Source organism: Solanum stenotomum, chromosome 5 (genome assembly GCF_019186545.1).
Source record: "Solanum stenotomum isolate F172 chromosome 5, ASM1918654v1, whole genome shotgun sequence".
Taxonomy (NCBI): domain Eukaryota; kingdom Viridiplantae; phylum Streptophyta; class Magnoliopsida; order Solanales; family Solanaceae; genus Solanum; species Solanum stenotomum.
In genome coordinates, this window is record NC_064286.1 from 8497197 (window position 1) to 8522106 (window position 24910).

The 24910-nt window shown below is 32.1% G+C and overlaps 2 protein-coding genes across 8 annotated transcripts in view; both read right to left on the reverse strand.

Moving 5' to 3' along the window:
• LOC125864477 (actin-depolymerizing factor 10-like) overlaps positions 1-24910 on the reverse strand; it is a 616735-nt gene that overhangs the window by 25399 nt on the left and 566426 nt on the right. The window lies entirely within an intron of this gene.
• LOC125864463 ((+)-neomenthol dehydrogenase-like) lies at positions 17534-24517 on the reverse strand. Its single transcript, XM_049544478.1, has 5 exons — positions 24441-24517; positions 24112-24352; positions 20516-20620; positions 19626-19808; positions 17534-18044 (listed from the first exon to the last, which is right to left on the reverse strand). The coding sequence occupies exons 1-5, from the start codon at positions 24461-24463 to the stop codon at positions 17664-17666; spliced, it is 933 nt and encodes a 310-aa protein (XP_049400435.1). The 5' UTR covers positions 24464-24517; the 3' UTR covers positions 17534-17663.

The window sequence follows — 24910 nt, forward strand, 5'->3', positions numbered from 1 at the left end:
AACCAGCTACACTTTTTCCATCATTTTCAGGCAAAGCAACGGCCTCAACCCATTTGGACACATAGTCCACTGCAACCAATATACACTTCTGCCCTTAAGAACTCATGAATGAGCCCATGAAATCGATGCCCCACACATCAAACAATTCCACCTCCATAATAGGTGTCATGGGTAACTCATAGCGCCGAGAGATGGCTCATTGCCACTGGCACACATCATATCTCCTTACTATGTCCACTGCATCTTGATGAATTATGGGCCAGTAGTACCCACACTGAAGTATCTTGTGGGTTGTTTGAGCACCACCATGATGACCACCTACTGGAGATGAATGACAGGAGTCCAAAATGTGCAACATCTCAACTTTAGGAATGCACCGCCTAATGATGTTGTCAGCGCAAATCCTGTACAAATATGGTTCGTCCCAGAAATACTTACCTACGTCATGCATGAACTTCTTTCTTTGCTGAAATGTTAGTCCTTCAGGCATTACATCACTAACAAGAAAATTAGCATAATCAGCAAACCAAGGAATAAGGTCAAGAGTTGAAGCTAATACCTGTTCATCTGGGAATGTATCATCTATTTCAAGCTCAAGCTCTTCCTTCTTTGTAGCCTCCAACCTAGACAAGTGATCAGCTACCTGGTTCTCACATCTTCTCATATCCTTCACTTCAAAGTCAAACTCTTGGAGAAGTAGCACCCATCGGATCAGCCTAGGCTTGGCATCTTTCTTCGCCATGAGGTATCTTAGGGCAGCATGGTCTATATGAACTATCACCTTAGTGCCCAGCAAGGAAGCTCTGAACTTTTCAAATACATAGACCACCGTCAATAGTTCCTGCTCAGTGACTATGTAGTTTTGTTGTGCCCCATTCAGCAACTTACTAGCATAGTAAATTGGATGAAACATCTTGTTGCGCTTCTGCCCCAACACAACTCCTAATGCACTCCCACTAGCATCACACATTACCTCAAATGGCTCTACCCAGTCTAGGCCAATGATCACTAGTGCTGAAATCAGTTTTTCCTTTAGGCACTCAAATGCTTTGAGACATGCCTCATCAAAGGAAAAATTCACCTCTTTCTCCAAAAGCTTGCACATGGGGTGTGCAATTTTGGAGAAGTCCTTGATGAAACACCTATAGAATCGATGTGGCCTCGAAAACTTCTAACAGCCTTCACACAGATTGGTAAAGGTAACTTTCAATCACCTCAATCTTGGCATTATCAACCTCTATCCCCTTCTGTGATACTTTGTGTCCCAGCACTATGCCCTTTTTTACCATGAAACGACACTTCTACCAATTCAGCACTAGGTTGGCCTCCTCACGTCTCTGTAAAGCCCTGCTAAGGTTCAACAAATAGTCATCAAAAGTATCGCCTACTACAGAGAAATCATCCATAAATACCTCTAGAGTGTCCTTAACCATGTCTAAAAAGATGGACATCATACACTTTTGGAATGTCGTTGGTGCATTACATAGTCCAAACGGCATGCGCTTAAAAGCAAAAGTGTCATAAGGACATGTGAAGGTGGTCTTTTCCTGATCTTCAGGAGCAATTGATATTTAATTGTAGCCAGAATATCCATCTAAGAAATAGTACCACCATTTACCTGCCAACCTATCAAGCATCTGGTCCATGAAAGGTATGGGGAAATGATACTTCAAAGTCAACTTGTTCAACTTCATGTAGTCCATACACACTCGCCATCCAGTGACTGGGCTTTGCGGGACTAACTCATTTTTGGCATTTGCCACCACAGTCATACCGCCCTTTTTGGGCACATATTGCACTAGAGTGACCCAATGATTGTCAGAAATGGGATAGACCACCCCAACATCTAACCACTTGATTATATCTTTCTTAACCACCTCTTGCATAGGTGGTTCAGCCTCCGTTGGTGTTCAATACTTGGGCTACATTCCTTCTCAAGCTGAATTTTATGGGTGCATATACCCAGATGTATTCCAATTATATCAGCAATGGTCCACCCAATGGTCCTTTTGTACCTTTTCAACACCTTGATCACCTCCTGCACCTGCTCTTCATTTAAATATGCAGCCTAGATCACAGGTAAAGTGTTATTAGTACCCAAAAATACATACCTCAGGTGACTGGGTAACTATTTCAGTTCCAGCACCGGTGGCTCCTCGATGGATGGTTTTGCTGGAGGACTTGGCCAATTTTTCAAGTCCAGGTCCAATTTCTTTGGAGCATAAGAGTGTGCTCTCATTCCCTGCAATGCATTCACAGTCTCAACATAATCAAACCTGAAATTAGCTTCAAAGTTTATCAACACTGCAACTATGGTTTCAACTGCAATCCTCTCCTCAATAGGTACTCTCATTTCTTTGTCAGTGACCACTTATATTGTAGATATTACATTCATATCATGTGGTTGCTTCATAGACCTGCAAATATTAAACTTTACCTCATCTTTGTTGAGTTTAAACTTCAGTTCTCCTCTCTCAACATCTACCAAGGCTCTTCATGTAGCCAAGAATGGTCTTCCCAAGATGATGGGAACCTCAAAGTCCACTTCGCAATCCAAGATCACGAAATCAGCCGGAAAGATAAAGGTGTCCACCATTACAAGTACATCACAAAGGATTCACACATGCGTCTTTACTGACCTATCGGCAAATATCAACCTCATTATTTTAGGTTTTAGTACTCTCAATCCCAACTTCTTGTAGATGGCTAATGGCATCAAGTTGATGCTAGCTCCTAGATCACATAAAGCTTTTGCAAAGCTAATTGACCCAATGGTGCATGGGATCGTGAATGCACCTGGATCTTCCTTCTTTTGAACCAGAGATCTGGTAGCAATGGTGCTACAATGATGACCATCGTTAGAGAAATCAAGACTTACAGCTCTTTTCTTGGTAACCGAGTCTTTCATGAACTTGGCATATCCTGGCATCTGTTCTAGGGCTTCCACTAGTGGTATGTTTACTGAAAGTTTCTTCAACATAGTGATGAACTTTGTAAACTTTCCATCTTCAGCTTTCTTTTTTAGCCTTTGAGGGAACAGATGAGGTGGTCTTGGAATTTGCTGTAAAGGCAGGTTTTCCTTGACCACTTTCTTCTTTCGTCTCACAGGTTGTGCTTTGGGCTGAGGATCCTCCAAGTCATATACCTATACTGTTTCATTCTCCTCTCTACCAGCTTGCTCCACGACCTATTCATATTTAGTACCTGCAGGAATAGGGTCAGTAAGAGATTTACCGCTCGTGGTGGTGATGACCATGCATTGTCCGTCCTTCTTTGAATTTTGAATAGTGTTACTTGGTAGTGACCCATTCTTTTTCTGATTCAGTGAGGCTGAGAGTTGCCCCAATTGCTGCTCAATTTGTTTAATGAAGGTAGTGTGAGAGTCCACCAATTGACTCATGCTCGAGAAATCACCTCTTATTTCTTTTACCCCTGCATCAGTTGATTCAACCTTCTGGAGTACCTTAGCCATCATGTCTTCCAGCTTAGACCCGCTAGAACTACCACTTGCCCGGTCTCTATTACCTGGGGGTACATAAACACCACTACGATCATTCCTATATCCATTTCTGTTTTGCCAGTTTCCCTGATCTCAATTTGCTGGCCTATCATACTGACCATCCCTAGCATAGCTCCGACCTATGTTTCCAGAATTGTAACCCTAATTTCCAGAGTTATAATTCTGGAAACCTCATTGGTTCCCCAAGTAGTTAGCTTTCTCATCAAGGTCAATATCCTGATCCTTATACCTACTTTGATGTCCCACATCATTTACCTTTTTAGACTTGGCAACAATATGCTTTATGATCAAATCTATTTGTGTCTGCATATGTGCCATGTCTTGGTCCCTTTCTTCTTCTCTCTTCCTCTGTTCAGCTGAAAGCTCAAATGTGTAACCAAGCTCTCCTACATCTACATCTGCATCTCTAGTGTACCAAGCCTTGTTGTTCTTTGAGACCTCATCCAATAGTTGCATGCTTTTTGGGAATGGCTTCCTCGTGAATGATCCTCTGCAAACTGCATCAATAACAAGTTTAATGACATATTTTAAAGATCTCTAGAAATCTTGTTTCAAATGCCTCTCAGTAAGATCATGGTTAGGACATTTCTTCAGCTTTTGGCTGAACCTCTACCAAGTGTCATGCATTGCTTCTTCTGGTAGCTGCTTGTGTGTACTTATCTCGCCCTTCATCTGCAGCTCTTTTGATTCTAGGAAGAATTGTTCCAGTAAAGTTTTTTTCAACTCAGTCCAAGTTCGGATGGATTTGTCTCGCATCTCATTCAACCAGTTAGTCGCCTCTCTAGTATGAGACAATGGAAACAGCCTCAACCTCATTGTTGTTTGGTTAACCCCAGAAATCTCTTGTGACTTACAGATTGCCACAAAGTTCATCAGATGTTGATTTGCATCATCACCAGCTGCACCTCTAAACATACCTTTTAGGTTCAACAATTGGATCATGGCGTTGGTGATTGTGAACTTAACACCTGGAGGTAGTACAGGTAACACTATAGCTCCAGTGGCTCCAGCTCCATCTAATTCAGCATCATCTTCGTCACACTTCATATGAGTTGGATCGTGAGCTCTACCCTTTGGGGTTATTGGTTGTTACCACCGTTCTGTTGAACACCTCTTGTAGTTGCTTCAGCTTTTAGTCCTAACCTTTGTCTTTGCGCCTAAAGTTCTTGTGCATTCACAATTTTTCGAAGAGTCTTTTGGAGTTCTGAGTCGAAAGGGATCAATGGAGCTCATTTACTCTTGATACTTGGCATACACAATAGCGCTCACCTGAAAGAGACACAAACACAACAAAACATAAAATTAGGAAATATAACTACAAATTGAATAAAAGCTAGTAAAACACTTCTGAATTGAAATTCCCCGACAGCGGCGCCAAAATTTGATACGTCCAAACTTACACTTCAAATAAGAAGTGTAAACGATTAATGTCAATTTACAGAACTCAACCAGAGTTGAGGTCGATCTCACAGAGAATTTCTTTACAGATAAGGTTTCACTATCGCGTTTATTCGAATATTGTTATTATCTCCTAAATAAATAACAACAGAAAGTAAATTGGGTTTGGTTGAAATGTTATAATTACCAAACTTGTGGTCAAAATCCAGATTCACGACTATTTCGTTGTAAGGTTGATTCAGTTAATTAAGATAAACCAGAATTTCGTTCACCATAACATTAGTTCAAGTGTTCTTCCGTAATTGAGCATCAAGCAAATCAATGTTTACAGAATCATTGTGAGTTAAATTTATCTGACACTTCTCAACCAAATCAGATAATTATCACTCATATTATCTCGATCCTAGAGTGTTACTAACATTGGTCCTCGCTTAAAATGATATGGTGTTAAAGATCTTTTCTCTTGAACTCAAGCTTTAACTCCAATTTGATAATTTAGTTCAGCTTTTTCCTAACTGGTATTTTTCTCTCGAACAAATACCAGATACAAGCTCATCTAATGCATCACTCACTAGATTACAATAATATCGAAAGCTAAAAACTATAGAATGTAAACACAAACTGCCTTTTACTCATTTTACGGAATCGTAACTAGAATTTCGTCATGGATCCCACAACCCCAGTCGTGGTATTTAGCCACTCATTCTTTTACGTAAACAGTCAGTAATGAAGAATGAAAACATGTTAAGAAAGACTTACAAAAATAATTAGCAAAACAACAATCACTTCGATAATCTGATAATCTGTATACGAACTTCCAACTGATAACAATAATCGAAATCCCAAAATCAAAAGCTAAGAGTAATACTGTATTTCTTAGTCGTCAAATGTAAGATAATGAATAATGTTAAAAAATGACCTAAAGTAATTCAAAATAGAATGTTTAAAATGAGTCCTAATCGAATTAAGACTGAGTTGTCGGGCCTTTTCACGACCACTACCACGACCCGTCAAGGGCTTCACAGTCCGTGAAGCCCTCCGTGGTCTTGCCTTAGAGCTTTCCAAAAGTGAGTCTTCAAACTTGGTCACTGGAAAATGTACCACGAGAGCTACCACGGTCCGTAGTGAGGATCACAGCTCGTGAAGTCGCCTGTGGTCTTCACTTGGGTTTCAACCTCCTTTCAACTCTTTCTTGCTTTCACACTGGTTCAGCTTCACGGCAGGTACCACGGTCCGTAGTGAGGACTACGGCCCGTAGAACCCTTTGTGGTCTTCACTTGGTTATTCCTACTCTTCATATTCTCAAGGCCCAGCACTGCCTCACTTTCACGAGCTCAACCACAGACCGTAATGAAGTTCACGGTCCGTGAAGTTGGTCGTGAACTTCACTTGCTCAACATAAGTTCTGCTTCTTTTTCCACTTTTCTATACAACCCAAATTATGCCTACACATTTAACAAACCCATCAAATAATCCAAAATTTCACTTAATTCCAGTATTAGTTCATAGTTATTAAGCATCAAATGTGCCACGACTTCGCGGCACATCAGTGACTTGCTTGTTAATAGTGATTGATGTACTTGTTATATGTGACTGATCTACTTGACATTGAGATGGACTCACTCGACTCGTTTAGTTGTTGATGTGTGACTAATGAACTGTGAATATTGGACCTTGTGAGTCGTGTGTTGTAGAACTGTTATGTTAGGCTGATCTCTATGCAGATTGTAGTTTGAGGAGGTTCGGTTAGAGTGTAAGTGGTACCCGTTTTCTAGCTAGATGTCTTGTTTACTAGGTTACTTGTTGGGTACCGTGTTGTTGGTTCTCACATCTTGGTTCTACATTTGTGTAGGTTCTGATCCCGGACCCGTGTGATCTCTTTCTCCTTCTTCTGATTTCGAGGCTTGTCAAGGATTTGAAGAGGTAGTTGCTTGTCACTTCGGCGGACCCTCTTTTTTCCCTTTCTTTATACTTGTTCTATTTGAGAAACAAAGATTGAGACTTGTACTTATATCTTAAATTTCGCATTTTATGTATTTAATGGTTTGTACACGTGACAACTAGATTTTGGGAGATTTTAATAGAATGAAGATTTTTTCGGCTTTATCTTGTTCTTGCTTTATATTTTTGTATTTCTTTCATTTAAATTGGGTTGAGGCTGACTTGACTTGGTGGGAATAGACAAGTGTCATCACGTCCATTTTTAGATCGTGACATGGGCACTAGATACTTAGGGCATCTCCAACCCAAACACCAAATTTGGTGTCAACACTATTTTAGTGTAAATCAACTCCAACCCACTGCACCAAATTTTACACCAAAAAAGAATATTTTTATCTCTCTTCATTATTATATTATTATTTCTTATTTCATTTACACTTTCTTATTTCATAAAATAAATTCTTTCTAAAACAGTCACCATATATAATTCATATTATTGTCTTTTATAATCGTTTAATATTAATTATTTTATATCATAATTTTATATTTCAATTTTTTATGTATGTCAACTACTACTTTGTTGAATGTTATTATTTTCTGTTACTTTTAAGTACATTGTATTATTTGCTTAATAATTTATATGTTTGCATTTTTAATTTTGTGAAGGTTAATTATAGTTATATTCAATTATAATTTATAGTAGAATTAACATAAATTTTAATTTTAAAAAAAATCATATATAGAAAAATTAATTTATAAAATAAGCTAAATTTTATATCTAAAATTAATATTATAAAAATATTACATAAAAAATAATTAAATATACAAGAGATTTAATTAAAACATACAATTTATATAAATGTTTAATTAAAAGTTTTGTATAATGAAATAATATTAAAAAATTCAATAAAGTGATTTGGTGTGATGAATAGTGTTACACCAAATTTGGTGTAACACTAATCACACACCAAAATGGTGTAAAATTTGATATTTGAGTTGGAGCTCTAAAACACCAAATTTTACACCAAATAAGTGTAAAATTTGGTGTTGAGTTGGAGATGGTCTTACTAAGTTATGTTAATATAAACTCATATCTAAACAGGCATATAGTATACAGTCATCTGCCATTAAAACTACATACAACATACATTTGTATATATGTCACTATATTTTAGTGTATCACACTTATATTTTATGAGATACAAATTTAATATACTGAAAAATGATACTGCAGTTACTATATATTTCTTGGCTTTCAATGATTTCTCAATTGAAAAAAATGACACATAAATGTACCAAATATTTGATACATGAATTAACAGGACAATATGATGTAGCCAATAAAGAATAATTGAGTTGAAATTCGAAAGCTAATATACTATAATTGAGTTGAAATTTGAAAGTGGGAAAGAGAATTGAGTGTACATAGACAAGAGCAAAATAGAATCAATGAGGAATATAAATTTTTTTATTTTAGTTAGTAAGAATCTCTCGTTATTTACTTATTCATTTGTACAACCTCAATCAAACTAAAATAAAAGTCAAAGAAATAATTATTAATATTTTTAGGGGCAAATTACAGAAATCACATACTTTTAAGGCAAAATTACAATCTATCCCTTAAAAATTTATAATTACAAATTTCCCTCAAACGGATACAATAATATAAGCGCTGATACATTAATCTGATGCGAGAGATACATTAATCGTTAAGTAAGATACACTACATTTTATACATGATACACTAATCTGATGCGCGAAAATAAGAGATTTTGGAGATTTGTAAAACTTATAGGGGATAATGGTGATAAGTAAACTAAAATGTGAGATTTCTGTAATTTTTCCATATCACATAATTTATATCATATATTAGCTAAAAAATATTTTAAGTAATTTTGGAGTTAAATATTTGGGACCTAAGGCAAGGGATTCAGTTGCCTTACTCTTAGGTCGACCTTTATTTATTATTATTATTTATTTTATTTTTTTACTCTTAGGTCAACCTTGTACTCTAGTTTTAGCAATTTTACAATTAGATAGTAATTAGTATAGTGCAAGGAGCCCATGCTTAGGGACTGGGGTGGTCAAACTCAATTTGTTTAATTCGTTCAATTCATTTAAGTTTGAATGGATATATATTGATCTGTTCATTTATTAGTTCAATTTATTCCAATTCAACGCATTAAAAATTGGATTGATATGTAACCCAAATTGACTCTTGAGAAATTTTGTCAAATATTGAAAAAACTTTTTTTCTTTTATGACATGTTATATATAGTCATAATAAAGAAAAAGTAATTTTATTAGATACTAAAATATTTTTAAAAAAATAACTAAAATAATTAAAACTTAATGAAAATCGAGTTGGATCTTGAGCCATTTTATGATCACCTATTATCTGATCCGCTTTCACCTAAACAAATTTGAATTGGATTGGATTGGGTCTTGACACATTTGTTGTCTTTACCCATTATGATCCCGCCCAAATTTGGTTCAACCAGTCCAATCGTCACTCTTAGTCGATGCATAGTACTCAATAGAAAATAAATGGCCAAGAATTTCTCTTTTTAGAGTGAAAAATAGAAGAAAAGAAGAAGTTGGTTTTAGCCCCAATTTTAGAGCTCGTTTGGATTGGCTTAAAAGTTGGTCAAACCTACTTTTAAATCAGTTTTTGACTTTTGAAAGTGTTTGACAAATATAAAAAATAACATAAAATAAGTCAAAAATGACTTAAAATAAGTTACAAAGTGTTTGGCAAGGTAAAAAATAACTTAAAATAAGTCAAAAATGACATAAAATAAGTCAGAAACCAAAAGTAGGTCTCCCCCTACTTTTTATTTTTTGACTTAAAAGTCATTTCAGTTCAATTTTTTATTTTTGACTTAAAAGCTTTATTTTTTAAGTCAATCCAAATGGGCTCTTATATTTGAGAGAGAATAATAAAATAAGGGCACAGAAATCACATACTTTTAAGGTAAAATTACAAGCTATCCCTTAAAAGTTTATAATTACAGAAATCCCTCAAACGGATACAATAATATAAGCGCTGATACATTAATCTGATGCGCGAGATACATTAATCGTTAAGTAAGATACATTACATTTTATACATGATACACTAATCTGATGTACATTTTATACATGCTACACTAATTTGATGCGTGAGATACACTAATCTGATGCGCTGATATATTAATATGATGCGCGAGATACACTTATCTGATGCGTGAAAATGAAGGATTTTGGAGAATTGTAAAACTTATAGGGGATAAAGGTAATAAGTAAACTAAAATGTGGGTTTCTGTAATTAATCCATAAAATAATCGCAAAGGATCAGCTTTTAGAAGGGAATTACCAAGCACAAATATCCCAATGAATACAAATATAATGTGAAAGCATGTTTTTAATAGAAAAAATTGAGATAAAATAATTGAAGTAATGTAATATTTTGTATCAATATGAAAAGGATAGTCACATTTTGTTACACAAACTTCGGCCAAGCCTCAAAAGTTAATTATACTAGCATTGACAGGGAAAAAAGAAGTTAAAAGTGTATCAGAACAATCTGAATTTGTGGTGAAAACAATCATAAGGAAAGAGGTATCAGTCTAAGATGGATGTAACGATCGAATTTCTCTAGCACTGACAGGAAAAAAAGAAGTTAAAATGTCTCAGAACAATTTGAATTTATGGTGAAAACAACTATAAGGAAAGAGGTATCAGTCTAAGATGGATGTAACAATCGAATTTCTCGTTGTTCAAAAGGTACCTCGTGCGGAATCCTAAAATTCTTGAAAATGCATTGCCAATTTAAAAATTGAGGTACACGATGATCTTGTTAAAATTTGAATTGATCCAGACTGACGTCAGCCCACCATAGTGGGAATCCTCCTGCTATGGCTGAGCCACTATAGCGCATGCATGGCCTCTATAATGGAGCTAATAGAATCAGACCCTAAATAAATTGATGTCTTTTATTTTCTCTCATTTTTCATTGACAAAAGAGACAAATGTTACTCCCAAAATTACCCCAAGCCACTCTAAGCTCGAGGACAATGGAGAGGAGAGATTTCAGTGCAAAGAAGGTTAAAATCCAATGATTCCAGTTTATGTTTGTCGGGATTTGCCTAAGGGGCCTTAAGCTTGCTTTCAAAGTTCTTTAGCATTTGATTGGCGCCCAGGTAGGCTAGGTTTCTTAATAAAATAGTTAGATTTGTACTTACATATGTAATATATTGTGGATTGTCAGGAGATCTCATGTATAGGCATTCGGACACGGAGTTTGAATGGTTAAACGTGTGGTTAGCTATGGTTTAGGCTGATGATAGACTTGATTTAGTTATTGTTGGTACTATGATGTTGGGTGGTATCCTGGGAAAGAAAAGTGTGGGTGATCAGATTACGATTAGAAAATAGTCTGAAAGAATTTCTCTCAGGTAGGGAATGGTTGATTATTTCTCGTTCATACTTTATGTGCTTGTCAATTATATTGCTTGTTAGTAATGCTTGCATGATATAAATTTTGGGGAAAAAAAGGAAAGAACATGACTTGTAAATGAAAGATGTTGTCAATTGCATGTGATGATTGTGTTACTTGAATGTACAAGTGTGGTTAGTGTTGATTGTGATTATGGTTGTGTTGTGTATTGATGTTGGATCGAATACCATATCGGTATATCTATTGTTATTAGATTGTGTACCACGCAGGTACATATATTATTATTATTATTATTATTATTATTATTATTATTATTATTATTATTATTATTATTACTATTATTATTTGATCAGATACCGCATTGGTACATATATTATTATTATTATTATTATTATTATTATTATTGAATCGGATACCACATCGGTACTTATTATTATTGTTGTTGTTGTTGTTATTGTTGTTGTTGTAGAATCAGGTACCACACAGTACATATATTATTATTAGATCGGATACTACACTGGTAAATATATTATTATTATTATTGCATCAAGTACCACATCGATACATTCACCGTTTGTACGTGGGTTCTATGAGAGAACCAAATTTATAATAAGATGGTTGCAGGTTTGTCTATGAGAGAACCATGATGAGTTATTATGTTTAGGTATCCCTTGTTGGTCCTTGGGTGGCTAGATTGGGTTATTGAAATGTTGGGGTGGCTTTTGTGCAGACCGAGAAAGCATGTTAAAAGGGGTAGACGATAATTCGGAAGTCTTATTGGTTCGACTACTGGATGGTGTGATGAATTAAATATGACTAGTGGATAATGCTAAGTAGGGGTGAAGACTGGAGTCAAGGCTACTTTATAATTATGATTATAATTGCATGTATGTGTTTTGCTAAATAGTTGTTTATTGTTCATATTTATGTAAAATTGGAGCATTGTAAGGTAAGGAGTTGGCATGAGAGCTTAAGGAGGGTTAGGGGGATAGTAAATTGAGTAGTAGAGTTGGTAATGACATTTGTGATAGAGCGGTTAGGCTATGATTTAATGCAAGTGTGAAATGTTGGAGCTCAATATAAAATCCTATTTTCTTGCAAGACCTGTTCGAATAAGAAAAAACTCCAGGGCTTAGATGTTGGAGTTAGCAGCAAAAAAAGGTGGGTGACATGGGTGGGTCCTAATGGTATTGTGTTATTTTCCTATTCTTGATTATGCACATAATATTATGTGGTGAATTTGGATTGATTGATAACGTATACCAGTATGTGTTGTTTGTTCTGATACTATTCTTATTATGCCATTTGATGTAATCTGTTTGCAGAATACAGTAATGTTTCTTATGCTTATTGTAATGACCCGGTTGGTCATTTTTTTATTTTTCCGTGAAATTTACTGTTTTTCCCTCAGGATATCGACTTGAATCTTCTATAATTAAGTTTGGAAAGTTGGTTTTGGACATTGAGTTTAAAGTTGAGAGTTTGGTAAATTTTGAGTTTGAAAGGCTAAGTTGTTGAGAAAGTGGTTTTCAATGTCTTTGGGAGTTTTGAGTGTTGAAATGGAATTGCATCAGTTCCGGAATGTGAAATTGATCTTTTTCGGTTTCTGATTCTGAGTCTTTTTGAGGATTTGAGGTCCTAAGTTGTAAAATTGTGAAAATTTAGCCTTTGAATTGACTTTGGTCAACATTCAGGGTTCGGATGCTCGAATCGGAATTTTGAGAGTTTTGATGTCGAGGTCTTTGATGGCGATTTGATATAAAACCAATAAGAAATGATTCCGGCTAATGATTTGATATAAAGCCGCTGGGAAATGATTCCAACTAGTGATTTGATATAAAGTCGATGGGAAATGGTTCCGACTAGTGATTTAATATAAAGCCGATGGAAAATGGTTCTGACTAGTGATTTGATATAAAGCCAATCGGAAATGATTCCGGCTAGTGATATATTGTGCCGATGGAAAATGATTCCGGTGAGAGATTTAATACTTGTAATTTGGTGCATTTTGATGCTTATGTGTGACTTGCTTGTTAATTGTGAATGATGTACTTGTTACATGTTATTGATCTACTTGACATTGAGATTGACTTACTTGGTTCATTGGGTTGTTGATTTGTAACCATTGAACTAAGAATATTGCGTCTTGTGAGTCATGTATTGTAGAATTGTTAGGTTGGGCTGATTTTTGTGCAGGTAGTAGTTTGAGGAGGTTCGGTTGGAATGTAAGGGCTACTCGATTTCTAGCTAAATGTCTTGTTTATTAGGTTGCTTGTTGAATACCATGTTGTTGGTATTCACCCCTTGCTTCTACACTTGTGTAGGTTCCGAACTTGGACCCGTATGATCTCTTTCTCCTTCTTCTGATTTTGAGGCTTGTCAAGGATTTGAAGAGGTAGTTGCTTGTCACTTCAGCGGGCCCTCTTTTTCCTTTTCGTTATACTTTATTCTATTTGAGAACAAAGATTGAAACTTGTACTTATTTCTTAAATTCCGCACTTTATGTATCTAGTAGCTTGTACACATGACAACCAGATTTTGGAAGTTTTAATAGAATGAATAACTTTTCCGCTTTATCTTGTTCTTTCTTTATTGTTTTCTGCATTTCTTTGTTTTCTCTGGGTTAAGGCTGACTAGTCTTGTGGAAATAGACAAGTGTCAGCATGTCCATTTTTGAGACTTTGACACTTATCTATACAATATAGAGGTGAGATGAGATTCCGGTCAGACAGAACATCAACTGGAACCCTAGTTTGAACATTTGAGGCTCTTTCTTCTTTTATAAGGGGTGACTTAAGGGGAAGCTAGAAAAACCTTTGTTTTTTTTTTAAAAAAAGTACCAAAAAGATTTAAAATAAAAGAAAGAAGTTTATTTAACAATCATAGAAATATTTTAGAGCTTGAATTAAACTATTTAAATATTCATACTAATAAATAGAGTTTCTTACAACAAGATCCAAGTAATGTATTGCAAACACACTAACATCTTATTAACTTGAATATACCCTAACCAATATACATAATAAATTACTATCAAGGTTTATTGTGAACTTAAAGATAATATATTTTGTAAAAATATTTCATTATAAATAATAAGTATAAGAAAAAGTATGATCAATATTTTGCATATATATGTATACATATAAATTCTATTTAAAGAGTTCAAGATTTTTTATTAAAAATTGACTTTAAGTCATTAATTTTATCTTCTTTATTTCTATAGCTTTCACAACTTTAACATCAAATTTCAAACGTAGGAGAAACTTTCATCCTAAAATATAAAAAACAATAATAAAATTATAAGTCAAGTAATTCAACTTTAGGAGGAACTTTTCATCCTAAAATCCCAAAAATAAAATATTTCATTCAAAAGAATTTTTATAAGATGAAAAGTATTTCATAAATATCTAGATTGAATATGTAGTAATAAGGGGACCTATTACTAACTCATCAATAACCCAATCATCTATATTAACAGAACTAGCAGTAAGATTATAAATTATAATTTGAAATCCATCATTATCACCAAGACTGAGATTCATTCACAGTAGTTTCATATGATTCTTGAGAGTCAAAGATATGTTTAGAAAATAGGTTTATCTTAGGAGACACTAAGAGCATTAAGAATTTTATTTTATCTTAATATAAGAAAACAACTTTATTTTATCATTTTATCTCAAATGGAGTACTAAATAACAAACTTTTGTAATTTTTAAATCTATATATCAGACATTTATATGTTCTCTTATTAAGAAGTAGCAGTATTACATTATAAGTTTAATAACGAAAAATTATAGTTGAGATGAATTCACATATGTCTTGAGAACTTCATAAAAATAAATCATTTAGATATATCGATCATTAATATTAAAAATTAACATGTACAATGACACATTTCTTCTGCTAAAAAGTATTGTGTTTGATAACAAAGAATTCCGAGAATTTAACATGACAAAAATACTAGTAAATTAAGTGTAAAGTCGCATTCTACTATGACGCAAATCGACGAAGAGTTACAATTGAAATAGAATTATTATTGATACTTTCTTGTCCACTTTTAGTTGTCATGATGTCTCTAGTTTTTCTTTTTAGAGTCAAGAACTATGACTAACTTTTAGGGAAAATGCATAAGTACCCCCCAGCCTATGCCCAAAATCTTTGAGACGCACATAACCTTTACTAAGGTCCTATTACCCCCCCCCCCCCCGAACTTATTTTTTAGTTAATATTTTACCACTTTTCGGCCTACGTGGCCAAGTCCGTGACTTCACCTATGTTAGGCGCGTGGGTGCAGTTTTTAGACAGCACTGACCAATAAAACTTGGCCATGTGTTAAAATAAACTTGAAAAAAATAAATATTAACTCAATTGTCTTCTTCTTTATTATTGTTCTTCATGTTTGGAAAAAAAAACCTCCATTATCATAAGTTAAATTGCTCCTTTTTTCGAAAAACTAACAAAATAAAATCAAGAAAAAACTAACCTTTGAACTCAACCACGATTCTTGATGACTTAGAAGTAGGGGTGTACATAGGTCGGTTTGATTTGGTTTTTCATTAAAAAAAACCTAAACCAATTATGTCGGTTTATTAAATCTAATTACCAAATCAAACCACGCAAAGTCAGTTTTTTTGGTTTCAGTTTTAGTCAGTTCTTTCGGGGGTTTTTTCGGTTTTTTAGTTTTTTTCGGTTTTTTACAACTTAACGGTGTTTGAAAAAGAGATCAAATATATTTTCACCTACCTGTGTGGTAAGCTAAACTTAAGAAACGTTAAATGAATAGAAATTTTCATAAAGACGGTAAAATTCACATGAGTACAAAATATATTTTTTTGAAATATCAACATTCATTATGTTAAATTAATAAGATTAAAGGATGCAGTCAAACTAAATACAAAACGAAATATTTACAAAGTAAATTGTTAACTTTAAATTTGAAAACTATAACAATATAATTGTAACTTCGGATCTTAATACAAAATAAAATATTTACAAATTTTGCAAGCCCAAATTTGAAATAAAATATATAAACATTGAAATCTATAAACTAACTAAAAATATATTAACAAAGTAGATTATAAATAATATTTTTATGTAAAACATAAAGTGATAGCTTTTTGAAATTTTGGGAAGTGTAAAAGCTACATTTGAACTGATAGCTTATTTTTTAGAAAGTTGAAAAAGTGGGGCCGAGCGTGTGTTGAACAAAGCTTTCAACCTATCTGGTTTATATTGCCACGTAAGTCAAAAAGTGGTAAAAAATTAATTAAAAAATAAGTTCAGGGGGGTAATAAGACCTTAGTAAAGGTTAAGTGTGTCTCAGGGATTTTGGGCATAAGCTGAGAGTACTTATGCATTTTCCCTAACTTTTATGAAGTATATTTTCATCATATTGATATGCAAAAAAATTACAATTTATAGTATTTTTCGTATAGTTTTTGAATAACCAATTTTTTGTTTAAAATATCATATTAATGTAATCTAATTTAACTTTAAAAATTAGTGAAATTGATTTTCTAAAAGCGCAACATGACAACTAAAAATGGACGGGGAGAGTAATTTATAGAAAAAAAAATATCTTTATATGCAAGAAATTTATATATAAAAAAATGATCATTTAAATATATCGATCAACAACATAAAAAATTAACATATGTAACGATTCTGCTCAAAAGTATTTTGCTTCATCACAATGACAATATATATTTTGTTCAAACTAGTAATATCGCTTGATGGGTCAAAAATGCTCATTTTGAAGAAACAAATATTTTTGCTGATCTAAAAAGAAAATTCTCCATTAGTATAGTTACTTAGAAGTAAGAAATGTTAATATGTTCTTCTAATAAGGTCTAATGACAGAAAAAGTGCACTACACTAGTCTTCTAGTTGAGAGAAAAAAAGACCAAAAAATCTAATTTTTTTAGTATTTTTTAAAAAAAAAATTCTCCCTTTTTATAGTACTTGTACATTTTTATTTTATTTTTTCTTTTCTGCACATTGAATCTAGCCACCAAAAAATAAGTCTGGCTCAGGATTATTATTTTTTTCTTAATTGTATTTTTCTTATTTTTTTGTTCTTGTGATTGTTACTTTTTCCCTCCTTTTTTATCATTGTTCTTTGCAAAAAAAAAAAACTGTCCTCTAAATCTACAACTAAGAAAAGACACCAAAGCAATATGTTCTAAAAAGCAGATTATGAATTTCATACTGAACATATCTTTTCGAATTCTAATAAAAACAAGAGAGAATTATTATTAATCTGAGATTGTGGTAAAATCCATTTTAAAATTTTAAATAAGAATATTACAAGCTCATGCCATGTTTTATCTAAAAGTAACTGGACCCAGAAATTGGGCTTTTTGCTTTTTAGAATGATATGGGTATGTTCTTCCGGTAAAAGAAGTGGCCAGAAGGCCCACCATCAGGCAAAAGGGCCAGACCTATTGGGCCTTTAGCAGCTTCTTCTGGAGTCATAGGCCCAGTATTACAATTAATATCTGTGTTAACAAAGCCAGGACAAATGCAGTTGACACAAATAGAAGAATACTTTTGGGCCACAATTCTTGTGTGTGCATTCATGGCCACTTTTGACACTTTATAAGCTGCAAGATCAATGGGCCAACCTTTTTCTTCTAATACACCCTCTTTGAAGGCACAAAGGAATTCATTCACTATTTCATCCACTTTTTCTGTTGTAAGACTTTTCTCATCACTTAAAGCCTTTATGGCCCATTCATTTGATACTAGCTGAAAATGTATTTCAAAAAAAAAGTGAGAAAACAATAGGATGATCAAGAGACAAGAAAATAAAATGGTATTGTGAGTCGAAATTGTTGATGGTGGAGCCAAGATTATCATTAAGGGGTTCAAAATATGAAGAAGTTAAAAGAGGTTCAACATTTATTATACAACAACAATATAGGTAGTATTATCCTACACACAGTGGGGTGTGGAGAGGGTAGATGACCTTACCACTACCATAGAGGTAGAGAGGTTGTTTCTGATAGACCCGCAGTTCAAGAAAAAACAATACAAAGCAATATAGATGAAGAAATAACTGAAATAAAGAAAGTCATGACAATATACTATAGACAACATGACAATTCATTCTAAATAGTAGTTATTACAGATAAAACGATAATCGAAGTGTATAAGAAATCGGAGATAATATCTGAACTCAAATGATAAACAACTACAAGAGTAATACTATGACCAATAGTATAAAGGAATAAGACGGACAATACTTAACTATCTAACTAACATCCTACCCTAATTTGTGTCCTCCCTAACCTCCTATCTAAGGTCATATCCTTAGTAAAGTTGAAGTTGTGTCATATTTTTTCTAATCAACTCTTGTATCTCCCAAAGGAAAAAAGATTTCTCTCCAATACTTCTTCAACCTACATCTACCTCTCTAAAAATATTTATTGTCAACCTCTCGCTCTTTCTCACCGACTTTCATGCATCTCTTTTACACATGTTCAAACCATCTAGGTCTCGTTTCTCGCATTCTGTTATCTATTGAGGCGACTCTTATCTGGTCCCGGATAGCTTCATTCCTAATTTTATCTCTCCTATTATGCGCACGCAAACATTTCATCATCCTCATCTCCACAACTTTCATATTCTAGATTTAGGAATTTTTTACTAGCCAACAATCTGCTCTATACTGAATAGCCGGTCTAACCACCGCTCTATATAACTAACTTCTAAGTTTTGGTGGCACCTTCTTATCAAACATTAATCCAGATGCGAGCCTCCATTTTATCCACCCTACACCTATATGATGTGTCACATCATTGTCAATCTCCCCATTTCATTGGATAATAGACTCAAGATAGTTGAAACTTCCTCTCTTTTGAATGACTTGTGTATCAAGCCTCACTCTAACGCTAACCACATGCATTACATCACTGAACTTGCACTCCAAGTATTTTTTTTTATCGTTAAACATCTATTATATATAATAAATAAGTTTAACCATATATAAATAATGATTTTCCACCTAAGGGGATTCAAATGAACTACATCGGCTCAACATAGCTCTGACCCTGACTTTTATAGAGGCAATTTGGATTAATGCAGTGTTTTAAAAGGGGGGCACGAGGTGAGGCGAGGCGAGGCAAGAAGTTTTATGCAGTATAAAGCAAGGAATAAGCCTAAAACATAAGGCGTAAGTCCTATGAATTTATAGAATGTAAATCTTATCTATCTTCAGTTTTATAATTTTATTACTAAAAAGTTTCATACGTCTTCAATAGAACTTTTAAACAAAATATCAATGTTAGCAAGCCGTTATTAGTAAATGAGAAAAAATAAAAATCTTACCTTTATCTTTCCAAGCAAAGAAGAAACATTAACAATCCTTGGTAAAGGAGATAAGAGGAGTAGTGGAATAAAGGCATCAACCATTGTTTTTGCTCCATAATAGTTAGTTCTTATACATTCTTCTGCCCATTCAAAATTCTCTATCAGTTTTCCATTTGACTTTATTGGTGGAAGTTCATTCTCCTGCAATGGTATATTTCAGAATTAATCATAACAAAATATGTTAATACAAAAATTCAAGAGTATATTTTATCACACAATTGTATTGTTTTTGGGATTGTATATTTTTCACACAAATAGATCATTATTACTTTTTTTGGGATGTAAATAACACTTTTGATCCCTCAATTATGAATAAATATTAATTTTAGTCCTTACAATTATTGATTATGCATAATTAACCTTCAATTTCTCGAAACTTTATAAAAAAAAAGTTATCTCTCTGCTAGTAAATATTTATCAAAGCACTATATAACATTATTGGTCAATCTAAAATAAATGTTTTTCCATAAAATATAGGGAAAAAGGATAAATATACCCTCGAACGATCGTAAATGGTATGCAGATACCTTTCGTTATATTTTTGGGACATTGGTGCCCCTGCCGTCCAAAAACTACAGCATATATGCCCTTCACTCTAACGGAAAACTAAATAGGGACACGTGGCACAATCTTATCCGTCGATCCAATATTTAATAAATATCGGATCGGTGGATAAGATTATGACACGTGTATATCCTCTAGTATAAAGGGTATACATGCGCTAGTTTTTGGACGGCAGGGACACCAATGTCCCAAAATATAACGAAGGGTATCTACATACCATTTACGATAGTTCAAGGTATATTTGTCATTTTTCCCTAAAATATATAATTAAAAAAAATAGTAACCTCAGTTGTGTCACTGGAACCTCGAAAAGCTTCTCGTTCTATCACCTCTGGAAGGATTGAAACATCTCCCTCTACCATTAATCCATTAACTCCTGCATTATTTACCTGCAAACTATCCATTTTAACATTTTTTTATTATGGAAAAATGAAAATAAACTGAGTATTAAGTAATAAATTTGCAAATCATGAAACAAATAATTTTGAGAGACATTATATTTAGTTCCTAAAATTAATTACCAACACATAGGAGTAACCCTTTCAATTACTTAGGGTCATTTGATAAGTGATTAGCGTTATGCATGTATTAGTAATATAAAAATTAATTATGAAATTTTTTTTGTATTTTTTATGCAGTGTTTAGTTAGACATGCATAAGTTATTTCATCTTTTTCTATTTTCTACATTAAGAAAAATACATAAATTTTCTTATAACTTTATATTAATTACACGAGTTTAATACATTAAGGGATCGTTTGGTAGAGTGTATTAGGAAAAATTATGCATAGTGTATTAAAGAATGCAGACTAAATTGTCATGATAACATTATGTTGAGACTAATTTATTGCACCGGGGAGATGGATAAAATAATTCCAAATTGGATGGGATCGATAAGGTGGGATATCTAAAATTGAGTTTAGGATTAAATTTATACTATATTTGAGATAAACTTACAGCGTCAAGCAAACATAATATATAAATTTATTCCCAAACATAATCATTAGATATCTCATCTTATCCTATATATATATATCAAACGACTTCGAATAACTTACCTTTGAACCAATTACAAACTACCCTAATGTTATCTCATATGAGAGTTAAATTACAGTAAACTTGTCTAGTGTGTAAAAATTAGAAGAAGACACTATTCTATATTTTTCCTTTTAAGAGTTTAGAAACCACTACTACTTTCTTAACCTACTAAGTACTAACCATCAAATGTGGTGTAGTGGAGACAATAGTTTCTTTCTTAATTAAAAATTTTGAATTCAAGTGCTAAGTATGATAAAATTCTTGATAAGAGGTGTTTTCCTCAAATAGGACCCTAATGCAAATTTTAATTAATCAAACTCTAATATAGATATCAAATACTGAACAAGAAACCAAAAGAATAATAAATCTCAATCATGTCTTAGGTGTCAATACTAAAAAGAAGTTATGGACCATTTTGGTCAACTTTCTAGCCAAATTTTAGGTAGCCTTTGGCCCTGAATTATTTTTTTAAGAGATGAACTTTGAAAAATATATTTGATCATAAAATTTCGAAAATTTGAAATTTTTAAAAATTTTAAAAACAGCAAAACGTTATTTTCACTTCAAATTACTCAAAACAACTTTAATCTTTTTCATAATCATACTTGCTAATTTTCAACTAAAAATAAATTATTTTTGAAAATTTTCATAACAAAACATGTTGAATGCCCCCATACAATACATTTGACACTGGTTATATGGCCTTTTTTTTTTCATCACAAAAAAGTGAATTCAACAAAATAGAGATAACATTTGTTTACATATTATTCTTCTCAAATTCACTTCAGAAATTATACTATTGTTATTGTTATTTAAAAAAGTGGATTTACAATTTATGAACTCAAAATATAAAATTTAGGTAGTTTTTATTTTTTTTTATTTTTGTGCGTGTGGAATAAGAAAAGTGTCAGACAATGAGAGTTCCAAAAGGTGGAATAGTCCAACTTGACAAGCTACGAAAATTGGTCCAATAATAAGATCACAAATCTTTTCTCTCCTCTATTCTTTTTGACTTATTTTTATCATAGAAATATTTTAATTATTACTTTTAAAAGTAAAAGTATTTTTTTACATATTTTATTCATAACATTAGTTATTTATTTTTTAAGATATCATATTTAATCGCAATTGATAAGGACAGTATGATAAAATAATCATGCCAATCATTATTATTATTAAGTAAGAAATATTTAAAAAAAATTAAATTAGCGTGAATTATTAATTTCATCTTTGAACTATTGACGACTTTAAAAATACCCACTAATTACAAATTTAATTATAAAATATGTCATCTTATTTTGCATATCAAACAACTCCTAATAATTTATCTCTTAATCAATTATCATGCTATCATAATATTGTCTCATATAAGAGTTAAATCAAAGTAAACTTGTTTTGCGTGTATATATAATAATTAGAAATATCAACTTTACTTTTTTAGAGTTTTAAGAACCACATACTATCTTAACATACGATTAGTGTGACATTTTAATATTTATTAAAATATATCATATATTACATTATGTATCATGTTATGTTCATTGATGGGCATTATATTTGTACCTCACTATTCTAATCAATTGTATAAGAATGTGGTCATTAGTTGTTGTAACTCTTGTAACCATCAACTCTTTATTTTCACTCATTATTCTGCCTCTTTATTCTTGTAACTTATGTAACTTATAGACTATTCACTTATTGAATTTACTATTCATTATCTTCATATTAATTGCAAAAAAGAATTCATCACCTATAAATAGCGATCTTTCTTTAGGTTGAAAAGATGAAGAGATAAATTATATGTGAAAGTATCTCAAGAAAAACGAAAAGTATGAAATAATATTATAATGTGTAGTGGTGAAAAAAAAGAGTTGAGACTGTTTACATCTATTTATAAGAGTTTCAAGAAATATTTTAAAATGTGAATTAGTAAAATTATTTTTTTATTTATAATTTTTTAATATAGATATAAAAAAGAAAATAATCAATTAATACTGAATAAGAATTGAATAGTGTCAGACAATGATACACATAACAAAAGTATTCCACTTCCCACGACTCCGCTGCTTGTTCGTGGGAGAGTTCCAACTAAATTAATTTTGAATTGAAGTTTTAAACTTTAAGACTTTTTAATTATCTAAAGAGAAACTAATTAAATATTCATAAATATTTCATTGTTAATCTAATTATTATTACATTAATTAGTGATATCGATAAAAATCATAAATTTTAAATTCAGAATCCATTTTTGAGTAAATATAAATATATTATAATTTTTTTATTTTTAATGAGACTTGTATTAAACCATATTAATTCATCTTTAAAAATTCATTCAATTTGAAGCTAAAGGTGCTACATAAAATGAAACAGACATAATACTTTATAATTTGGATTGATTTATTTTAAGTACATTTAAGCCAAATAACTTCTAAACACTTTTAAAATCTTTGAATAAATTTAAAAAGTATTTATAAGTATTTGATTTTAAGCTAAAATAATAAAAATAAATCATAAATCATAAATCAAAATTCTTAACTTGTGATTTTTCACATATAAGTCAAAAGTCAAAAATTAATCCAAACCAGCTCTTAATTATTTACTCATAAAGATATGAAAGGAAAGTATGAAATTAGTTGTTATCCTTCATGAGGTTGTATATAGAAAGATTTCTTCTTTCTATTTTGACTTAGACATGAAATTTTAAAAAGATAGTATGTCAAAACGTATCAAAATAACCTTTAATCTTTAAAGTAAAACATAAATAAAAATTACTAAAATAGGCAAGAATATTTTTGTTTTCTATATTTAGATTGAAAAAACAAAGGGAGTAATAGATAATTTACCAGAATATCAAGTTTTCCATAATTAGATTTGATGAAGTTGACCAAAGAGGAAACACTTTGTGGATCCACAACATCAACTTGATGAAACACAACAAGAGAAGATTGCAGTTTTTCAACAGCTTCTATTCCTCTTTTTTCATCTCTAGCTGTTAAAACAACCATAACTCCTTTTTCCATTAGTTGTTTACAGATCTCATACCCTATGCCTTTGTTTCCACCAGTAACTACTGCAATTAAATCCCTAAAAAGAGATAAAAAATTACATATTAATTACTCAAAAGAAAAGACATATTAAATTATTTGGAGAAAAATTAAAGAAGAAGACTTGCTTTCTTATTCCATCTTCTGCCATTTTTTTTTTCCTCTTGTTCTCTACAATTCTTTGTTCATTATGTAGAGCAGCAAGGTAGGTATGTATATATAGTACTCCTATTAGTTTTATTGGAGTCCGTGTCACCGCCTGTTTTAATTTATGTGATACGAATGAATTTTTAAAGTCAATTAAATTTGTGTTGGATTGTAATTTTTTAAAAAGTTTTTAAATTGGTTATTTATAATGATTTGTAATACTATTTTACATAATTTGCTACTCCTTCTCTCCCTATTTACTTGTTTAATTTTTACTTGGTCCACTTATTAAGAAAATAAAAATTAACATAGTGAGTTTATTATTTTACCCCTATTAATTGATAGAATTTTAAAATCAATTTACTCATTAAAGAAGTTCTATTTTTTTCAAAAATATTACATCTCTAAATAAATTGAGGCTATAATAGAAAAAAAATATTGTTTTTTCTTG

Bases quoted from the DNA above. Each gene is read 5' to 3' on its own strand.
- LOC125864463 (XM_049544478.1), bottom strand. From the start codon at position 24,463: ATGGCAGAAGATGGAATAAGAAA. The intron at 24,353-24,440 runs GCAAGTCTTCTT...ATCTCTTTTTAG, and splicing joins GCAGAAGATGGAATAAGAAA to GGATTTAATTGCAGTAGTTA. The intron at 18,045-19,625 runs GTAAGATTTTTA...ATACATTTTCAG, and splicing joins CTTTGCTTGGAAAGATAAAG to CTAGTATCAAATGAATGGGC.